This window comes from Callorhinus ursinus, unplaced genomic scaffold, assembly GCF_003265705.2.
Source record: "Callorhinus ursinus isolate GAN/ISIS: 27379988/994484 unplaced genomic scaffold, GSC_fseal_2.0 scaffold10, whole genome shotgun sequence".
Taxonomy (NCBI): domain Eukaryota; kingdom Metazoa; phylum Chordata; class Mammalia; order Carnivora; family Otariidae; genus Callorhinus; species Callorhinus ursinus.
The window spans coordinates 84432128-84455206 of NW_027397072.1; the positions used below are offsets into that span (position 1 = coordinate 84432128).

At 46.8% G+C, this 23079-nt stretch overlaps 1 protein-coding gene across 1 annotated transcript in view; it reads left to right on the plus strand.

Moving 5' to 3' along the window:
- Nucleotides 1-12001: 12001 nt before the first annotated feature.
- The window catches only part of LOC141373645 (uncharacterized), an 89544-nt gene continuing 78466 nt past the window's right edge, over nt 12002-23079 (plus strand). The window contains exons 1-3 of the mRNA XM_073897952.1: nt 12002-12134; nt 14303-14394; nt 14559-14834. Of these exons, the coding sequence (XP_073754053.1) occupies nt 12002-12134; nt 14303-14394; nt 14559-14834 (501 nt within the window). The remainder of the gene's footprint in view (nt 12135-14302; nt 14395-14558; nt 14835-23079) is intronic.

Genomic DNA, 23079 nt, shown 5'->3' on the forward strand with positions numbered 1-23079 from the left:
ATTCTGGTGTGTTTTCTAATGCCACCAAGCAAGTCCCCAATTTCCAATGGATACTGAGTGGGTTTCTTACACATTTAACTCAATTCTGACACCAGCTACCCAAAGAAACATTAGATCCCAGAGGTAAAGGGCTCAGCCCCACAAGACTGACCCCACTTCAAATACCAATCTCAAGGCCAGTTTGCCACCTTGTTCTTCTAAACAACTGGTTGAAATCAGGGTTTTCACAACCTCCATCTTGGGTCTGATAATTTTCTAGAATGGCTCACAAAGCTCATAGAAATACTTACATTGGCCAGGTCTTTATAAAGGATATTATAAAGGATACAGATGAACAGCCAGATGAAGAGGTACACAGGGTGAGGTTCAGAAGGGTCACAAACACAGGTGTGCTGTGCCCATGGAACTAGGGCACAGCACCCTCCCAGCATGTGGATGTATTTAGCAACCTGGAAGCTCAACAGATCACTTCATTCAGGAGTTTATATAAAGCATAATAGGCAGCCCCCCAGCCCTTCCCAGAGGTTGGTGGGTGAAGTTGGATGTTCCAACCCTCCAACCAGTTGGTCTTTCTAATGACAGGCTCCATCCTGAGGTGATTTAGGGGCCCCACCCTGTCACCTCATCAGCATAAACTCAGGTATGCTCAAAAAGGGGCTCCTTATGGATAACAAAAGACCCCTTTATCACTCTGATCACTTAGGAAATCCCATGGGTTTTAAAAGCTCTGTGCCAGGGCGCCTGGGTGGCTCAGTTGGTTAAGCGACTGCCTTCGGCTCAGGTCATGATCCTGGAGTCCCGGGATCGAGTCCCACATCGGGCTCCCTGCTCAACAGGGAGTCTGCTTCTCCCTCTGACGCTCTTCCCTCTCGTGCTCTCTATCTCTCATTCTCTCTCTCTCAAATAAATGAATAAAAACTTAAAAGTTCTGTGCCAGATGCAGGGAGAAGACCAAATATATATTTATTATAAATCACAGTGTTAACATGTATCCTAGAGGAAGGGCACAGACTGGATTGGTGGCCATAGAATGAAGTGGATGGACTAGAGAGATGATTTAGAAGGAGAACATGCCAATCCTAGCAATTTGATTAGAGGTTAGAGTGCAAGAAAGAGAAGAGTCAGGGATGGAGGCCACTTGCTGAACTGTCCACGTTCAAGTGTCTGATGGGAAGAGAGGGAAGGGTCTGGAGCCTAGGAGAAGGGATAGAGCTGGATACCTGGATCAGGGGGCATACGGGGGGTATCTGGAGCCATGAGAGTGAATGATAGCTTCCAGAGGGGTGGGTAATGTTGAATGAAAAAGAAAAGGCCTGTGAGGTCCAGTGACATTTAAATGACAAGGAAAGAGAGAGAGGAAGACAAAGCTTTCCAAGGACCAGCCAGAGAGACAGAAAGAATAAAGTGGGCAGCTTCAGAGATCAAGGAAATGCACGCAGATCAATACATCCACGCAGATCAATACATCCATGCAGATCAATACATCCATTTGATGGTAGAAAGCTGTATAGAATGGGGGCTCTTAATTGTAATGGGGGATCTCAATAGTACCTCCTTGTGGAAATCGTGCAGGGGTTTTCTTGGTGTGTGTGTGTGTGTGTGTGTGTGTGTGTGTGTGTGTGTGCGCGCGCGCACGCGCGCTTTCTCAGTGACTGAGGGATGATACTGGCATTTACTGCATGGAAGCTGGGGCTGCAGGGTGACCCACCAAGGTTGAGACAAAGTGAATCAGTATTTCAGGAAACTACCCCACCAGAGGCAGCACCCTGCTGGTAGCAATTAGCGTGCCCAGCTCCCGACCCTGATTTCCAAATACTGCTCTTTATGGAAAAAAGGAATCAGAGCTCATTGGAGAAATGGCTGCCCTGTCTAGGGCAGGGAATGGGCGAGGTGAACTCGGGTCGTCTCATGCCAGTGTCTTATTAACCAAATACATGAACCAGCAATCCCGTGCCTGGGTTTTGACCCAAGAGAAATGAAAATTATGTCCACAGAAAGACTTGTTTGTATGCAAATTTCACAGAGCTGTATTCTCACTTACCCCAAACTGGAAACAACCCGAATGGCCAGCCACAGCTGAAGAAACAAAGTGCGGTGTATCCCACAGGGCAGCACGACTCAGAAATAGTAAGGGATCCACCACAGCGCGCCCAGCAACAGAAATAAATCCCCAAAACCCTGTGCTGAGGGGACAAAATAACAGACTCCGAAGAGCCCATACTGTAATCCTTCCCTTTTGTGAAATTCGAGAAAAACAAAACTGGTCAAGGGTGATGAAAGCAGATAATGCTGAGTGAACATGAGCACAAGAGAAGTTTGTGGGTGCTGGAAATTCTTCGTGCAATGGTAGCAGAGGGGACACAGGCCAAAGCTACCAGACTCTGCAGTGACAAATGTGGAATTTTCCATAAATAATATTACAGTGAGGCTGATATTTTAAAGACCATACAGGGAAGTCCAAAGGACACAGGAGCTAGCTTGGTGGGCTTTTTGGCCACTGGTCAAATTGGGACCATGTGAACATCAAAAGGAATAGTTACTGTAAAAAAAAAAAAGGAGTAAATAAAAATCTAGGGGGCCATAGTGTGTGTGTGTGTGTAAGAGAGACAGAGACAAGCCTGTCTTTACTTAGGATCCCTATGGAGGAGGTTAAACATACAAAGAAAAGTCAGGAAGTGCCTTTCGGTGAAGTCAGTGGTTGTGGGTGAGGGAGACTAGGGTGGGCTTTTGGGGGTGCCAATAATGCTCTATTTCTTGACCTAGGTAGTGATTATATCTGGTGTTCACTTTAGAATTATCTGTTAAACTGCACACGTCTGCATGGATGTTCTATTTTACAATAGAAAGTGCGCCTTCTAAAAATACCACTTCAACCCATTGACTCCATTTCTCTCATCAAAGTACCTGTTAAATTTCACAAGGGGAGATGCATGCATAATTAAAAATGGAACTAATTCTTATGTAAACGTTATCAAGAAAGCCATTTTAAAAAAGAGGTGGGGCTTCTTGGATAACCCAAGAGGAAAAATAGCAAGTGGACAGAGGAGCAATACCTCAATAATAAACGATCTCTCCTTGTTCGAGAAGGCTTCCCAAATGCCCCCAGCTGTAAGGTGTCTACTCTTTTCTAAGAATGGAAAGAAGAAACAGCATGGAGGGCCTCCTTCGTCGGATTGAACATCCCCCTAACTTAGGGGCTTCGCTGGGTTGCTTTCTCAAGCTCCCTCGGAAAATACTAATTAAATTATCAAAAGAAATTTGATTTTCAAAAAAAGGGATTTGATTAGGACCTTGAGGAGAACTGATTAGAGCCTAATGCTTTCCAAGGTTGGTGTTAGGGGCTCCAGCAGCGCGTGCTTGGGGCTAATTGATGAAGGCACCGCTTGTTCACGGTGGCTCCCCTCTCCCCGCCCCCCCGCCCCCCGTGATGTACTTGTACTCCCCTATCATTACCTTGATAATAAAAGGCTGGGTGATCAAAACTGAAAATAAGAGGCAGATTCCATCTCTCCTAGCTTAATCTTGGGTGAAAACCTTTTCATCTTCAGGGTGCTTTCCCGCCCCCCCTCTTCATTTTAATACATTTATTCCACTTTGCCCAGAAAATTATTTTGGTCTCACACAACTCTTATTTATTCATTCTCGTGGATGAAAGCAGAAGCCTGGATAATGCAAAATGATACAAATCCAGAAACCTTTTATATTTGACTTTCAAATGTGAGCTTGTACTTACATTTGATTATGCGTATTTTTAATATTCTGGGGATTCAATTCAGACAAAATAAATGAATCGCAGGATAAGCATCTAACTGGAAAAAGTGTGAGCTGTTCCTCTGGGTTCCAAGCCCCATTGCTTAGCCAAAATCTAGCTCCAGGGGACAGGAGGTGTGACTCCTGACAGAAGACAGATGGAGACCCATCTAAAGGCACAGACCTTCTAGCCTGAAGCTGGGTTCGGGAAGCTCTGGCTTCCCTGGATATCCGGGGTGTCCTGTTCACCCCCCTGCTGCCCATCGTCTCAGAGCACGTATAATATGTGCTGCTAATTATCTAGAAAGGAGGTTTCATCACCAAAAAGATTGCTTTCCATCGGTGCAAAGAATTGCTTTGCTAATCTTTCCTTCCCAGCCAACCCTGACTTTCAGTTCTCGGCAGAGGTCCCCCACCCCCACTCAAGGTGAGCACATTATACACCATGAGGCAAGGATCATGGGGGGCCACCCTAGAGTATGACCAGCACAACGATTATGTTTATAACCAATCATCTGTCCATCATAATGGGCAAATTATTACCAAATGGGGAAAACACGCAGGGGAGCAAACATGCTGTTGGAAGCAGCCCACCCTGAGTGGCATCTCGGGGTCTTGGAGACTAACCCCCCCTTCAGCACCCTTGCCCTGGCGCTCGATCTGACTGGGAAACCAGGATCTCTGTGAAGACACTCACCATGGTCCCTCCCAGCTTCCTTCCCCTCTGTGCACCTCCCCTTACAGAAGCCGCAGAGCCCATGGTCACTTTCTTTGTAGCCAAGGTTTGTGTTGAGGTTTTACCACTGGGGGAAAACTGGGGACACTGGCAGGAAAGTGACATGATCAGAAGTGCTTCGGAGAGAGAGAGAGACAGGGAGAAAGAGAGAGAGAGAGCGAAGGAGGGTGAAAGGGAGAAGACGGGAGGGAGGGGGAGAGAGGAAGGATGAAAGAGGGAGGAAGGACATTTTCTGTAACTAACCTCCTGTGGTCTCCTCTCTTCCAGCTAATGGAGAGACCACATGGGGAGGTGAGGAGGCAGATTATGCCTGTCCAAGTTAACAGTGCCCTTCTAGGAGTTTCTCTCCTCTTAGGGCATCTCTCTCATCCCTCCTTGTCCTGAAGGAGGGAGCAGCTGAGGTCCTGTCTCCCGGGCTGGGAGCAGAAGCCTGGGGTCCGCGCGTTTCCCTGTAAAGCCTGGCCAGTGTCTCACTCCTCAGTGTGGCCCAGGCTGCTGGCCACGGAAGCAGGCCTCCCGGGTCTAAACTCTGGGTATCGGGCCAGCCCTAGCTGCCCAAATCCACAGACTGATTCCTCTCTGAGACCCTGGCACTTGGAGGCTTTCTTCCCTCAGCCCTGGGTCCTCAGTTCCCTCAGGCCTCTCCTCCCGCGGGACTGCTGTCTTCTGAGGCTATGCCCAAAGGATGGGGAAGAAACCTTCCCTGTCCTGTGCTTTCCTCCAGAGCTATCTAGAAGTTTCAGGTGTGGGTGAATTAACTCCGCTCTTAACTAGAATCCCTGCCCTGCCCTGTCTCCTACAGCCCCCCTCCCAAGCTCCCGAAGGTCTCCCCTAGACCCCCGCCCCCAGTGGGAAATCTCCCTATGTCCCAGCCAGCCCCTGATCTGCATTTTCAGCAAACTCCGCTCACAACTCTCAATTGGCCCTTGATTTGCAAGCAAATATAATTTTGAAACATAGAAGGAAATAAAAAACAAGCAACATTTTCTTCCTCACTTCAACACATTCTTGCCATAGAGTTAAAATATCTCATTTGTCAGGCAGACCTCAGCACAAACCCCCTTTCTAGGGAGTTTGCAGCCTCCCTCTTAAGCTCTGAATGCCACCAGTTCAATGAAAGGGAAGCTTACATCACCTATGAGAAAAGAAAAATGCATCTGTTTAATACCACGCAGACATTATGTCTGCAGAATTCTTCAGGAAGATCACTAAGGATGCAGTGCAAGAAATGAATTAAACATGGACAAGACAGGAGACAGGCTAGTTAAGATGCTGTTGCAAAAACCAGGGCAAAGGATGACAATGGATTTAACCAAGGCAGCGGTCACGGAATGGAAGAGACACAATCAAGAGGCGTCAAGATATTCATATTACGGTTGACATAGTAAGGCTTCACCTGCGGTTTGTTCCGGGAGGAAGTAGCTTTCACATGGAATGAAGGAAGGGGCATGAGCAGAAGCCAGGCTGGTGTATCACAAGTGTAGTAGACCAAATGGAAGAAATCTAAGATTCCATCAGGCTAAGCCTATGAACACTGGGAATTGGGACTTAATGTGTCGGCTCAGTGTCCCAGGCTGAATTTTCCAGAAGCAGATGCTGAGATGAGGCTTGGGGTGCAAGACATTCAATAGAGATTTTTATTGGCTGAATTGTGTCCCTACCTCCCCAGTTCCTATGTTGCAGCCTTCACTCTCAGTACCACAGAATTCAACTGTATTTGGAGATAGGGTCTGGAAAGAAGTGAGTAGGTTAAAATGAGGTTATTAGGGTGGGACCTAATCCCGTATGACAGGTGTCCCCGTAAGACAAGGAGACTGGGATACAGACACACAGAGGGAAGATGATATGAAGACACAGGAAGAAGACAACCATCTAGAGCCAAGGAGAGAAGCCTCCTGAGAAACCGACCCCACCAACACCTTGATCTTGGACTTCCACCCTCAAGGACTGAGAAGTTTCTTCCTGTTGCTTAAGCCATTCAGTCTGTGGTACTTTGTTATGACAACCTGAGCTGACTAATAAGGAGGTCAACCCCTGTGAAGGGGGTGGGAAACACCCAGCAGAGGAGAAGCTCAACTGTCATGTGAACCCCCCAAAGCCTTAGCCAGGCTGGCAGGGAGCTCTGGGGCAAGAACAATTCATCAGAATCACGGAATATCTGTGCCTTCATGATCTGCCTCTCTGTCTCCAGATGAGGGCTGCCCTTGTATGGCTGTGACCTCAGGCTAGGTGGCTCTCCACAGCTGAGGTGGACCATCAGGGAGCTGAGGAGTAGAGGCTGTCGGCGTCCCCATGCTACTCGCACTGGGCACAGACGGTGCCATGAAGGAAGTGGCATTTTCCATGTCTATCACTGTCCACGCCTTGCCCTGCTCAGGTACACGCTATGCTCTCCACAGATATTCAAGATTCTACTGGGCCTCTGTCTCTGAGAAGCAGCGTGGAAGAGGGGAGCAGGAGGAAAACTACACTGCTCTGTTTCATCTCAGAGCCACCCTGATACTTCCCACCGTCCTCTCTCTCCTCCATGGACTCAGCAATGCCTGCAGTTAAAGAGGGCCAAGTCTCAGAATGCCCCAGATATCCCATAGATGCAGACGTTCAGAAGTTCAGGGAAGTGGGTAAGTTTGAATGGATGGATTATGGGCAACCTGCACATCCGTCTTTTCTGCACTCCCCTCACCACAGCATGAATAAATGGGCCACCAGCACCACCGAAGGACCCTGTGGTTGTATCCTCTGTAGGCTAAAGTTCAGGGTGGGAGACAGGGCAATGGAGTAAGTTTTCTGATCTTCATGGGCATAACTGAGACCTGGACAGCTAGAGGCAGGTGACACTGCAGTCGCACTCAGGGACGGTTCTAAATCACTGGTGAATGGAATTTGCCCCCGCCCCCCAATGGGCAAAACCTTAGTTTGTCCATCTGTGTGGAAGAAGAGATCTGGATCTATACTGACTCGTGAGCTGTGACTCACAGATGAGTCGCCAGTGAGGGATCTGGAAAGAGCCAAATTGGAGAACCAGTAGAAGGAGGTCTCAGAGAGAAGAATGTGGTTAACCTCTTGGAATGTCTACAGAATGTGATGCAATTTTAATTCCATGTGAATCCTCATGAGAGACATCCCCCCAGAGCAAGGCTCTCCATCATCAGGTGTACGAGATGACGTGTTCTGTAGCAGTCAGTCAGCGCTTTCCCCACCACCCCATACAATGGCCATGTGGCTGGGTGGCAGGAATGGGGCTTATGCAGCAAGAGGGCCTTCTCCTCACTCACAAGGATCTGGCTACTTCCAAGAGCAGAGGTCAACACTGAGCCCCTGATATGGCACCATTCTCTGGGGGGTGGGGAGTTACCTTTTAAGAGATTCATGACATTGTGCTTCTTTCATGATGGAGGAGGCAGCAATCTGTCTTCAGAATGATAAACTCTAATCTGGGTATGGATTTACCTTTTCTGTGCTCAGGGCTCTGCCAGATCCCCAAATGTGGACTGGAAGAATTCCTCATTTGTAGCCATAATATCCCTTGCAACTTTCACTCCACACAGGACAAATTTTCCGATGGTGGAAGTTCATGAAATAGGCTAGTCTTATCCCATGGCCCACCACCACCCAGAAGCAGCATCAATAGAGTGGTAGAATGGCCTTTTGAAGTTATGGTAGCAGAAGGGAGGAACACCCTGAAAATTGATGGAATCTGTCCTATAGGATTTAACATGTGTATATAACATTAATCTAACATTGAATACGTAGTTATAAATTGAATACCCATTTGTTTGGGTTATCCCCACCCCAGTCAAGAACTAGAATGAGGCCAGCCCTCCAGAGGCCCCCCTGATCTTGTATATATCTTCCCCATGACAGTCCCCTTCCTCCCTTTACAGATTCGTTTTTGCTGTAAGCACCATTCGTTAAGCCACCATTTTAGTGGCTTAAAACCACACAAATATATTACCTTATAGTTTTGACCATCAAAAGTCTAAAAAATGCATATCATAGGCAAAAATCAAGGTGTTGGCAGGGCTGCATTCCTTCTAGAGGCTCTAGGAGACAGTCAGTTCCTTGCCTTCCTAGCTCCTAGAGGCTTGGAGCGTCTCCTAGGGGCAACCCCCTTGGCCCATGGCTCTACATCAGCCAAACCTCTGCTTCTGTCCTCACATCCGCTTCTCTGAGCCCCTTGGTTCGCTTTTATAGAGACCCTTGTGAGGACATAGGCCCCACCCGGATAACCCACAGTGACCACCTTATCCCAAGACCCTTAACTTAACCATATCTGCAAAGTCCCTCTTGCCAGAGAATATAACATATTCACAAGTTCCAAGGATTAGGACATGGATATCTTTGGGGCTGTTTTTCTGTCCACCACACCCACTCTCTGGACTTCTTAGGTAATCGTTTCTTCAAATAAAGCTGTTTTTTAAATGAATTGATTGGGGCTGTTCATCACTACCTAGTGAGTTTTAAGTTAGGCCATGGCATGGTAGTGAGCTGCTTTTGATTCGACCATCATTCCTTGGCCCTGTCCATTTTGGCCAGGAAGGCAGAAAGCCATGGTATAAGACATGCATCGTTCACATGAACAAGGAATGGCTTTTGACCACTTGGTTGTTGCATGGACTTTTCTCATGACCCTGAGAGATGTATTATTATCTCCATTGTTATTCCCATTTAACAGATGAGGGAAATGAGGCTCAAAGATCTAAAGCAACTGGCTTCAAGCTGCTCAGTTAATGAATGTCAGAGCTGTGAGTCAACACGCTAGTCTGTGTGACACCAAACCCTACCTTCTTTCTATTCCATCACAGGCTCCCCATGAAGAGAAGTAATTCCTTTTATTTGCGGATAAAATGAAACTGAGGTGGGACACCCCTGTGCAGATATAATCCCATTTTGCTGATACAGCAGCCCCAAGAGTGGATAAACATGTTTTGTACTATGAGCCAACTGTAGATAGCCCATGCAGCATCAGTAACTCTAATGTACATTTCCCTGAAATTTCCATTTGCTCATTTTATTGTCTATCATTAGGTTCTGCAGAAGGAAAAAAAAAGAAAGACAGAAAGAAAAAAAAAAAACTACCCACTAAGTAACCTTAGCAGAAGCCTGGCTTGTTTCATGTAGGAGAATGGTGTGTTGGGTTAATGACTCCAGTAACAAAATGCACGCCAGGGTCATTATTTATAATGGGTAGTAACAAAAAGCAGTAGCAAAGTTGGCATGGGGCAACATGCAGTGTAAAATTTTAATTGCAAGGCCTTTTCTGGAATCTGATTTGAAATGTCTTGTGGTTATAAAGCGAAAACAGCTTTCAAGAAAGATAGGCGAGGTTTTAGAACTGTGTGCATGTTTGCTTGGAACACCTGAGAAAGGGATGCTGGCCAAATCTCTTCTCCCTGACACTTCTGTTGCATTATCATCAAATTAGAAATCATCTGAGCACTGACTAAGTGCTTAGCACACATAAAATCTGAGCAGAAAAATAGCATTAGTATCCCTGTTCTAAGGTCAATTCAAAAATCGTTGTCTGAGGGGCACCTGGGTGGCTGAGTTGGTTAAGCGCCTGCCTTCGGCTCAGATCATGATCCTGGGGTCCTGGGATGGAGCCCTGCATCAGGCTCCTGGCTCAGCAGGGAGTCTGCTTCTCCCTCTCCCTCTGCCCTTCCCCCTGCTTGTGCACTCTCTCTTGCTCTGAAATAAATAAATAAAATCTTCTTTAAAAAAAATCATGGAGCCTATTCATCAAATCCATTACACAAATCTACTTTTCTTGAAAAAGAAATCACCTGATGATATGATCAGGCTCAGGAGCCCTTTCTTTGCTTCATGTCACAGAGTAAATATGTCCTGATACATGATGACCTTAACAATGGTTGGCATTTATGGGCCACTCACCATGTTCTAAATGCCTCATGTGTGTTCACTCTTCATGACCTCCTTATTTTACAGGTGGGGACACTGCACAGAGACGACCACTTTTCCATGAGCTGGGAAGGGCAGAGTACAGCCTGGAATTCAATGAGACTCCAACCTTCTTGCTCAGCTTATATCCTGCAGATCTCTGCGAAGACTGTAAGCCTTTTGAAGGCAAAATCTGTCCACCACATCTGGCATATTTTTGTTTATTGTTCAATATTCCTGTTAACTATTGCCGCATGACAAATACCCAAACTTAGTGGCATTAAACAACCATTTTATTATGCTCACAGATTCTTTGGGCAGGAACTTGGATAGGGCACAGAAAGGATGACCAGTCTCTTCTCCATGATGTCTGAGGTCTCAGCTAGAAGGACAAACAGCTGGAGGTAACTTGAAGACTAGACACTAGAATCATCTGGAAGTTCTGAGTAGGCATATCCCAAGAGGGGGCACTGGAGGGCAAGCATTCCAACCAAGCCAGATGGAAGCTGCATGTCTTTTACGATCTGAAGATCATATATATGGACTCTTGCATCTTTCTCTATAGGTGGAAGACGGAGCAGAACCAAGCCCATCCAGATTCGGTGGGACGGGACATAGACTGGTGGGAGGAGACATAGACCATCCTGTATGATGTTCTCAATTTTCTTAGTTTCCAAATAGTGTGTGAAATCTTTCTTGTCAGGACAAGTGGATTTCCTTTGATGTGGGGGAGCGAATGGCCCAAATTCCTCGTGATGCACAGGGCACTTTATGGTTAATAATCTGTTGTTCATTATAATGATCTATAGTCTCTATCATAACAAATGGGCTGGAACCGCAGATATATTTACTGCTTTAATTTAGTTGCTAGCATTAGGCTTATTTTGACGTATTTTTCTCTCCATTTGGACTGAATGTCTTTTATCTGAGCTTATCCTCACTGCCAATAAGTTTAGCATTCACCAACAGCTCGAAGCCCCGATATTATACATCTCCCCTTCTATTAATCTTCTGTAAGTTCATCTTTATAGCTGTGAATCCATTCATTACCCCAAGCTGTCCTTCACATTTGTATGTCGTTCCATTTAGCTAAACCAAACTTTCTCTATCGGGACTAAAGTTCTTTTGTCATTTTAATAGCTTTGAGAGCTTTTTCTTAGAGCTGGCACTGAGTTTCAGATTGTCCACAAAGAACATATGGATACTAATAATATTCTTTGTTGGTTTCATCTTAACCTCTACGGCTCTTCTGTCAATTTATGCCCAAGAAGACCCATAAGGTCTGAGTATCCCTAAAACATTCTACATCCTGTAAGACGACCTATAGTTTGGTGGTTCTCCCCCAGCACTAGACACTACATTTCATTTGTCCATCTTATTCCACAAAAGCTTTAGTCTTGATTCTACTCACCTACCTCCTCCCTAATTGATGCAGGCGAAGTATGGCGAAAAATCAATATGATCCATATTATGAGATAGGAAAGGAAGAGATGTGTAAACGAGGGAAGGGAAGGGGGAGGGAGGAGAGAGAGAAAGGGGAAGGTGCAGAGAGAAGAGAAAGGTCAGTTCTCATCCGGAGCCGCGCTACGGGAGGTGGGCACGCTTCCCAGCTCGGGGATGAGACTACAGAGCAGCCAGGAGATGAAGATTCAGAATCAGAATGTCACAATCAGGGCGAATGTGATGCCCCAGCCCCGGGGCCTGTCCCTTCCTCCACAGGCCCAGCCTCGCCCTGGGGAAGGGCAGGCAGGTGAGCAGGTTAGAATTACGTGCTGGTTGCTGGGCTGGCTGCGGAACATGGAAAATCCTGGCCTGGGTTGAACCCTCCTGGGGGAATAATAATCTGTGTACATTACAGGAGGTACTCTTTGCACCGATTCTGGGTTGGGCAATGAACAGGAGGTTATAGGCAATGCTGAGACAGTTGATGACAATCTCTCCTCTCAACACATTTCCACTCTAGATGGGCCCACGCGACACGCACAGCAACTGACAGGACTAATCGCTAATGCAGGGCAGGCCCAGGAGCTCAGACTGGGGAGATGTCCCGCTGCCTGAGGTTGTCAGGGCCACTTCACAGGGGAGGGAGGGAAGGCTTGGGGAGGCAGGAGAGGGAAGGTCAAATTCCATTGACCGAGACCAGTCTGGTTGGGGTGGGTGGAGAGAGAACGAACTCATCCCTTCAGTATTTCAGAGACCATTCCTGGGAGCCACGTCAATAAGGAAACCCACAGTATTTAGGAATTCCACTGAGGCCTGCCAGTGAGCATCTGCACTGCCTCCCCGGGGCCCTTGGTCAAAGAGAGAAGAGCCACTTTGTCACAGATATACTCTGCTTCTACTGCCACAGAAAGCAGCCACAGGCCCTTTCTGTCTGCTTCAGCTGAGGCTGGGAATCCTCTGGAGCCGCAGAGGTCCTCCTAGGTTTCGCCCACCGGTTCTCCCACTTAGCGGGCACAAGCAGCACGAATGCTCTGAGCACCTTCTCAACCTTTATGAACTAGGCACTGAACGTGCATAAATGCCCCCTGGCAGCCCAGCGAGGCAGGTTTGAACGGCAACCCTGTTTTGTCCCCAATGAGAAAAGAGGCACAGAGATGTCAAGTAACTTGCCCAAGGTCACAAGGCTAGCAAGAGGTACTGGATTCAAGGCCAGGCAGAATCCAGAGCATGCATCCTGACTGCTCGGCTGTGCTACCTCCTAACATCCCCCAGAGCTACGCCCCCATGGGTGTGCTCCAACCCTGCCACTGGGGAGTGTAGATGAGCTGAGTGTTTAGTTGCCCTGGGCACAGCTCAGGTCTCTTCATCCTGGAAAGATGCTCTTCTGAATTACAGCTGAGACTCCACTTCCAGGCCCACTTGCATAGGACTTAAACACAGAGACTCCTCCCAGGGGAGAAAGGCCCCATACCCCCAGTGTGACTCCCCTGCTGTCCCTGGGCCCCAGAGCTCGCAGCAAACAAGAGGGGAACCCAGCAGAAGACTCAGGATCCCATCTATCTGTGGGGCTCCAAGGGGCTGCAAGGGACGTGTCAGCCCAGCTCTGTAGTTTGAAACCTGCAGTTAGATTCAGGCAGCCTGTGAGAAGTGAATTGAGTCCCCTGGACTTTAAATCAGAGTTCTGTTGTGTGCATTTTTCTTGGAAGGATAGGCTGCAATCAAAATTTTCCAGGGTCTGGGACACAGTAAGAAGTATCTGGCCCTTGCCAGGTCAGAGCTATCTAATTGCTGCTCCATCAGTCACTGCGGGCCAGCAACAGTGTATATACAACCCTTGTCTCTCACCAGCTTCAGGGACAGACAACTAGGGCCCACACCAAACCTGAGCAGCATCGGTAGAGGCACTAAACACAGACCTGCTGATAACTACTCAATAAATATAAATAACCATCAGCTGTTAACAAATCATAGTCAGCTGATATTAAGGAATTATTCCTGATTTGGTAAGGCTGGGTAATGAAATTGTGATTGTCTTCTTTTAAAATCCTTAGCCTCTGGGATGGAGAAGAGTGGGGAAGTAATGAAAGAATGGCAAGTATTACAATCTTTGAAGCCAGAGCTGAGCACTTAGGGCTTCCTTATACTATTCTACTTTTGATTTTTTTTAAATTCCATAATAAAAGTTTGAAAAATAAAAATACACCAAAGCCACTATTCTTAACGAGATGCAAATGACTGAGCCAAGTGAAAGTGGTACTTCTCCTGGAAAGAGAAGCCTCCCCACTCCCCGCAGGCGCATGGGGGCAGGGGGTGTCGCCTGCGCTGGTGCCCACCTTCCACCTGCCCGGTCCCCTGGAGGCCAGCAATTGGCGCCAAGCGGGGAAAGGAAAACAGGCGAGATGTGGGTCCCACCGGGAAAGGGTTCACGGTCCTGGCATTCTCCCACCTTGCGTCTTTGGGCACTTCACCTTCCAGGTCTCGGTTTTGCTCTTCATAAAATGGTTGGACGTCAGGAGAGGTGCGTGGACGGCAAGGGGGTCCGTGGGAGCGCCTCCAGAGTTGTACAGGTGCGGCAGAGTCGCATTTTCCTGAGACGGCTCGGGGTCACGGGGGTGGATGGAGAGGATCATGACTGGGAAGAGGGAACACACACACACGCACACACAGACACGCGGGCGCGCGCGCGCGCGCCTCCCTCCCTCTTCCTCCCACTCCGCCCCCCCCCCCCGAGGGGCGGTACCCCGGTACCTTGGGGGAGGTTTTCGGGCGGAGGACCGGGAGAGGACGGCGCCCCGGAGGGCGGCGGGCCGGGGGGGGGAGGGGAGGGGAGCAGGAGCGGGGTCTGGGCCGCTGCAGCCGGGGGCCCCTCCCCGCCGTCCCTCCCCGCTGTCCCCTCCCCCTCGCCTCCTCCGGGTCCCCGGCAGCGGCGGCTGGAGGAGCAGCCGGCGGCGCAGCGGCCGTGCAGCCTTTGTCTCGGGGCCGCGGGGCGGCGGGGCCCAGCGCTGGCGTAAGTGACCGCGGCCCGGGCCGCTGGGGTTCGGCGGGGAGCGGGCCGGGGAGTGCGGGTGCTCCCCGCGGGGCTGCGGGGCCGGACGGGCGGGGAGCCGGGCCAGTGCGCGCCCTACGAGGCGCTGCGGGCGCGGGGGGTGCGGCGGGGTGCCGGGGTGCCGGGGTGCCGGGCGCCGCAGCCTTGAGCCCGAGGACGTGCGGCTTGGGTGCCAATCCTGGCGGCTGTGTTTCTCGGGGCAGAGGCCACGCGGGAACGGAGGAGGCAGAGAAGACAGGCAGTGATGGAGAAACGGGAGAGGAGCCGGCGAACGTCACCATCATTACCATCATCATCACCACCACCACAGCCTCCACCGTCACCATCACCACCATCACCATCACCATCTCCATCTCCATCTCCATCTCTGCCCGTCGCCCATCCCGGCGGCTCCCGACCTCCCCTCCCCTCTCATTTCCCCGGGTAAAATCAACTTTATCAGAGTATTTGCTTTTCCTGGGTGATACTTTGAAACCGCGACAGAGTGCCCCAAATTAGGGATAAGTACCTGTGCGGTGGGGCATTCGGTCCTCTTTCCTTTGCCAGTTAGCTACCTCGGCTTTCCCATCAGGAAAAGGACTACGGTGGTGCTCCCTTGCCCACAGGCAGCCTTCGATGGCTGGCAAGCTTTCAGTTTTTCTACTCTGGTGTTGGAAAAGGTTTTGTATATTTAAAGAAAATTTTTTCTCTCACTTGGGAATAATGATGATCGTGATGATAAAGTAATGTCTTCACTAAATTAAATAATCAAGACTTTTAAATTCTTCTCTCCTTTGATTTATGAGTGTCAGAATACCAGTAGCAAAGAGAGGCATAAGGAAAATGAAACTTTGACTAAAATACCAAGAACAGAAGCAAACCAGGTACGTTTGTAGAAAAATCATCCCAGAGGGCAGAAGGCAATGACTTTTGTCTAAAGTGTAGAAAGTGCTCTTTTAGTGGTTAGTGGCTGTAGATGTCATTATTTTTGGATGCATGTTGCGTCTTCTGGGTGCTTTTCACCCTACCTGAAGAATGTTTTAATTGTTGATGTTTCAAAACTGGCATTTACCTGCTCCAAAGGACTGCTGAGCAGTCAGAGCACAGATCAGCCAAGCCCGAGGGGCTGTTAGGAAGCCCAGCATGACAAAGCACAGAGATCTTCTTATGAAAAGTAACTTGCAGAACACAAGATCCTAAACGCTCTGTATTTTTGCCTATGAGCTAGAAAATGAATCTCGAACTTTCCATATTTTACGGTCTAGTCTAAGAAAGACAACTAGACAATCCTAAAGGGCTTGACATGCTTGGAACTGTCAGTATTATGGCAACGTTCCTTTGAAACAGGGTAATGAATCCCATGGTATGGTTTACCCTGTGTCCTGTTCCTACTTGGAGAAAAAATGATAATATTGAAAATAATGTGGACCCAGTTGAGCTGCAGTTGTCACTGCCCAAATTAAGATACCTTAAATGTTGAAATATGATTATATATCATTAACTCAAACCTCTCTAAGTTGTGAAATGGATTTTTTTTAAGTTTATTTATTTGAGAGAGAGAGGGAGGTGGGGAGCAGCAGAGGGAGAAAGAGAGAGTCCTAAGCAGACTCCAGGCTGAGCACAGAGCCCAACTGGGGGGCTCAATGTGGAGCTTGACATGGGGCTCAATCTCATGACCCTGAGATCACCACCCTGAGCATGACCTGAGCGGAAACCAAGATTTGGGTACTCAACCAACTGCACTACCCAGGTGCCCCTGTGAAATGGGGTTTTTAAAGAGTAGATGTGATTCTGGGGAGAATGACTTTGAAATCATCTCTTTCCCTAAAAATATTTTAGGGCCCCAAATTTAAGTAAGGTGTAGTCAATCTAAAGCAATTACATTTTTAGAACAGACTTAAGGAAGGGGCGCCTGGGTGGCTCAGTGGTTAAGTGACCAACTCTTGATTTCAGCTCAGGTCATGATGTGGGGCTCTGCACTGGGCGTGGAGCCTGCCTGGGATTCTCTCTCTCCCTTTCCCCCTGGTCCTCCCCACCCCTCTCTCTCCCCTTCTCTAAAAAAAAACAAACAAAAAACAAAAAAACCAAACAAAGCACCTCACCATGTTTCTGTTCTGGATCTTTGGGGAATAATTAGCATCTTTAGGAACTTCTGTGCCTTGGGTTGTTACTGAATTCTAGTGTTATATCCCACATAAATTGTTTTAACTCATATGAATTTTTATATCCCCATATGAATTATTAAAATTCTTAAAATTCAATAAATTCAATTCATAATTTAAAAATAATTCATTTATTTTATTGAAGTATGCTTTACATATGTAAAATGCACCACTCTTCAGTGTATAGCTTGATGAATTTTTATGTATGTATACCCTCATATTACCACCACCCAGAACAAAGTACAAAATATTTCCGTCATCCTCAAGTGTTCACCCCTGCCCATCCCAGACATAGTGCTCCTCTGACTGCTCTCAACATAGAAAAATAATTTCTTTTACTTTTCCCCCTGTTAAATCTGGTTGGCCTGTTCCTTCAGCAAATATGACCAAGTCCAGGCCCTGGGCCCAGCACCACACAGACATGAGCCTTCCCCTGGAGAGCAAATAAGGCCAATAATTAAACAAGCAAGGGTAATACTGTCTATGCAGATACAGAAGGTCATAGGAACTCAAGGCAAGCCATATCCCAGTTTTGGGGGATGTTTTGTTTTGTTTTTATGAGAGGGGAAGCTAAGGCTTTTTGGAGGATGTGAATGTTTCTGTTGGGATCTGAGAAATGAGTAGAAGGTAGTCAGCTAACACATGCAGGGGGATGAAAAGGAAAGATTCTTCCACGTGGAAGGAATATCATGAGCCATGGTTCAGAAATGAGAGCACATGGAGTGTTCTAGGAACACAAATAAGTCGGGGAGGATGGAAGTACAGAGCTGGGGAGAAGCACATTGAGATAGAGCTGGAGAAGCTGTAGGGTCCCAGCCAGAAAGACTAAGGCCATGAGGAGGGTGGGACTTTGCTCTAAGGGCAAGGAGAGTCTCTGGACAGGCTTTAGTCACAAGTGCACAGAATGAGATCCGATCACTCAGCCGACTACGTGGTATGAGATTATAGGAGGGACAGGGTGGGAGGCTGTCACCGCATCTAGGTGAGAGTCTGGGGTGGCTTTGATGAGGCAGTGGCAATGGGAATGGCGGGGGCGGGGAATGGATGGACCTGAAAGAGATTTAGAAAGTAAAATCAGCACAACCTGGTGTCTGACATGCAAGGATTCAAGGATGACCCATTGATTTTTTAGATCTTACAGAATGGGTAGATGATGGTACCATTGGAAATTCAGGGAGCGAATCTAGTTTGTATAATACCCTTCTTTGGGTATTTCTTTCCAAATACATTTAATGTCAGTTGCCAGCTAGCCAGTGGGACATTCAGGTAGAAATATCTACTAGGAAGTCGTAACAGGTAATTATGGGGCACATTCTATATGCCAGACACGCTCTGGACACTGTGAACAAGACAATGTGCTGTGCCCTTATGAAGCTCACATTGTATCAGGCTGGAGCTGCAGCCCGGGGTCTACCAGATGTACATGGTTAACTAAAGTCTTCAGAGTGAATGAGGTTGCTCAGGAAGATTTTAGTGAAAGGACAGAGAAGCCTAGCATAGCATCCCAAGGAACACTAGTATTCTAAAATGCAGAAGAGGAGAGATGGCTGGGAAAGCAAGAGAAGTGTGGCATTCAGAGGTCTGGGGAATGGTCCCCAGTGTCACACACTGCTGAAAAGTAAGATGAGGACTAGAGGTGGTCTGTTGTGGTGCTTCTCAGAGTGGGGTCCCCAGACTAACCACAGCAGCACCATTACCCAGGAATTTAAAAAGACACTTTTTTAAAAAAAAGATTTTATTTATTTATTTGACAGAGAGAGACACAGCGAGAGAGGGAACACAAGCAGGGGGAGTGGGAGAGGGAGAAGCAGGCTGCCCGCGGAGCAGGGAGCCCAATGTGGGGCTCGATCCCAGGACCCTGGGATCATGACCTGAGCCAAACGTAGACGCTTAACTGACTGAGCCACCCAGTCGCCCCTAGAAAGACACATTCTTGAGTTCCACCCCAGACTACTGAATCTGAAACTCTGAGAGTGGGTCCCAGCCAGCTGTGTTTTAACCAGGCTTCTAGGTGATTCTGATGTACACTGAGGTTTGAGAACCATTGCTCTACTGCATTCATTGATAAGGAAGTCATCAGTGATGGGAAAGTGTGATGAAAACAATTTCGTTGAAGTTACTGTTGTTTGGGATAAATTCAAAAAATTTTAACAGGAGTGTTCAAGTTTAGTTTTATTTTTTATTTGGAAATTCCCAATGTTTTATTTATTTTTTTGCAGGGTTGAATTTTTTCTTTCTTTTATATAGTAGTTGATAATAGATTCCTATTTTGTCTCACTCTGTTCTACATGATTTTTGGAGTTCTGTTTTTATCTGCTTTGAGACACATCCCTTTAGGGGCTCTCAATATGTTAGGCCACCTGCATCATTGATCATTGATTTGCTGTCCTCAACTCTGAAATGGAGGAATTAAATTCCAAAATAGAGTGCAATCATGAAGATAAGTGAGTCTTGACTCTGAATGGCAGCTGAGAAAATACGTAGATGCTTGAATTAGTTCTTCCAGAAAGTTCCAAGACTCTATCAGGGATATATTTCTAATTATTTGGACTTCATACTCATGTGAAGTAACTGGAAGTGTGCCTTTTCATCTAAAGTGATCCAACAACATAACCATAATTATTGTACTTCCAATGTACTTATGGAGGAGAGGACTCTTATTAACCAGGTCTTTTCCTGTTTCTTTTGTTGTCCCACTCCCAAGTATTTTCTTTCATTTGACAGGAAGTAGAGCATATTACTATGTTTTGCTACCATCAGGGAAAATCTGTGGTAGATTTTCAAATCAGAAGAAATTGATGCAGATATTACGCTTATTGCCATCCCAGTTCACAATGAACACTCTTCATTTTATAAGAATAAAAACTGGTAGTTCCAGTGCTCTGCATAGTGAGTGACAAGCACAAAGAAGGTCCCCAAATATTGAGTGGATGGATAGATGGATGGATGGATGGATGGGGAAGTGGTTAAGTAGTTGGTGGATCAGTGGATGGATGGGTGGATGAATGGATGGATGTGGTACATGTTTGGAAGGGCAGATAAAAGAATGGATGGGTGGAGCAGTGGATGGATGGATGGTTGGATGGATGGATGGATGGATGGATGGATGGATGGATGGATGGATGGATGGATAAGTGGGTAGATGGGTGGCTGGCTGGATGAATTAGTGGATAGATGGATGGATAAATGGTTATGCAGGTAGAAGAGCAGATGGATAAAAAAAAAAATAGCATGAGAGAGTTGTCCTGCCTAAAGAGGGAAAAGCAGTCCTTGTAAAAATATTGTTCCCCCTGAGGAGGGTACAGTGAAATGTGCTGAAGACAGAGACATTACTGGTGCTGTTCCTTAATTCTAATGTGATCTCATACAAATCCCCTAACATCCCTGAGCCCCTTGTGTGAAAGGATGGTATCAGCCACCCCACCCACTGCCACATTTGGGGTCGGGACCCCATGTAAAATGATCATGAATATGTTGTTAAAACTGTAAAGTGCTATAGGAACCTAAATAATCCTTATTATATGTGGATAGATAATGGATTAGAGTTTGAAGTTGCTTTTCAGTGTGTTAGGACTGCTCTTTTGCTCAGCTTTGGGGACATCCAAGTCATTCCTTATACCAACTCACACAAGGTTTCGGTGGGCTCCCTTTTGTCCTCCTGTCTGGATTAAGCAATGCAATGATCTTTTACTTAATACGGTGTGTCCCCATATATGGTATGCAGCATAGAAGCACGTATTACCAGCATGTCAAACCTGTGATTTATTGACTTAAAACAAGATGAAAATGTACAGCAATAAAGTTAATCTAAATTCGATGTGAAGAGAAATATTAGGTAAATTATAACACAGGCAAGATGCAGCTGTCTGTGGCAAAACAACTGTGAAGGTGGCAGGGACACAAATAACTAACTTTGGGGCAAGTCCAATTCAATATATCTGGGAGTGGGGTGCATAAAAGCAATTTGAAGTTACTAGTTACTAGCTGTTGAGAATCTATCATGAGCTATTTTTCTTTCCAAGCCACAGGCCATCCAGTTGCACACAGTGAGCTTTCTTCTGCCCCTCTGTTGGTGGTAATGATCTTTGGAGATTGGCCAGCTTATCTCTCTGTTGTTTACAAAGTGCTCTCACAAACTTTTTCTGTGCACATGGGTTCCGTTTAAGTAGTATTGCTATCGCCACTTTACAGAGGAGGGAGGAGAAACGTTCCCTGTCGAGACCACAGAGCCAAAGGCGCTGACTCAGGTGTTCCAATGAGAGCAGTTCTTTTCACTTGAGAACTTCTCAGTAATGGAGCTCCCAACAAAACGTGTGTCATGTCGCAGAGCTGTCAGCCTGTGGATCTTGTTAATATGTTGATTCTTTTGAAGAATCATCAAGTAGGTGGAAAGGGATCAGAACTGGCCAGTCCCCAGCCAATGGTGCCTCATGGATATAACACCCAAGGATGGTGTGTTCCCTGCCTGTGCTGTGGGTCCCGGCAGGAGTGTGGGCACCTCCTACTCAAGCTCAGGTTGAATGCTTATAAAGCAGGTGTGAGTGCTGGATGCTCTAGCACACCCATGAGTCTCTGGCCACGTTTGCGGGGGACATCCTTGCATCAGAGGGTCTAAAATGTAGTCAGTGGGCTGTTTAGCAAAGCATTACTGGACACTTGTGATCTCTCAGGGATGTAGTTTTTAGTCAACCCCTGTAAAACTGGCTCTTTGAGCCAATCACAAGAAGAAAATAGACGCATTCATTCATAATCAGTTTATTCATACATTGTATGTTTGTGGAACTCCTACTGCATGTGAGGAGCCATAGTTATAAGAAAGGGTTGGGTTTTTTTTTTTCAATTTTTTGTTGTATCTACTTGACATTTTATCAAAAAAAGGAACTGAGTTGGAAATTATAAAGACAAAGAATTTTTGAAGTCATAGAAATGCTGATTAGAACAGTCTTTCAACTTTCATATTAATTATTGGCTTCAGACTCTCGACTCTACTTCAGAAGTGCTTAGCCCCTCTGGGGACTCTGGTGAGGGCTTCTTCGTTGATGTCATCAAAGTCTTCATGGAACATGATGCTTGGATGTCTGTATGAACGATGACAAACCGTTATGTATTTTCTGAGGCAGAAGGCTTTGTGTTTGCTTGTCAAACCAGGTCACAACACTTTCTGTAGGAGATGGTCTCAAATTGGGATGAACAGGTCTTGGAAAGTGCACAGAACTTGGCAACCAGCAACCCAAGCTCTGGAGTCATTGTGTTCTTGATTGGAAAGCTTTTGGAGTCATACAGATCTGCATCTGAGGCCTTACTAGGCCACCTAACATGCTGGTTAACTGAGTAATTTTCCTTAATATGCCTCAGTCTCCTAATTTGTAAGGTGGAGATTATAACAGACACTTGTAAGGATGTTATAGGGACCCACTAACCCTTAATTTGAAGACTTCCTGTGTGTCAGGCACCATGCTAAACATTTCTGTGATGTTATTTTATTTAATCCTTATGACACTGTGTGAGGGAGGTGCCATTCTTAAACCCATTTTAAAGATAAGAAAACCAATTAGGTAAGGTTGTGTCGACTGTCTGGAACAGAGCAGCCTTCAGAAATTTAGCACATATAAGTCTAGTCTTTTCTATGTGCTGGCTGAGACTGTGTGCTGGCCTCCCAGGGCTTCAGATTCCTCACAAGCGAGTGAAGACAATGGCAGCTGCCCTACCACTGGACAGTCAACAGAACTTTGACTGACAAAACACTTCGTGTTGGGAAAGTACTGTGGAAATGCATATGGCCATAGTATGTCACCTGGGTGCACCCACCTCCCATACAGGGCCACGTGCTGGTGGCACCATCCGATGGCCCTAAGGAGAAGGCAGAGGTGCCCACAAAGAGGGGTCTTCTCATGTTTATGTCCTTGGTCTCGGTGACCATCTTGACATCGTCCTAATCTCACCCTGACATCTGAATGACTCTGTTAATGAAGATATATGAGCCCCAGCTACATTTCAGGGTTCATGGAGGGTTGGAATTGGAGCAAAAAAGAACATAGAGAACATTATCTTTGATGAGAAATTTG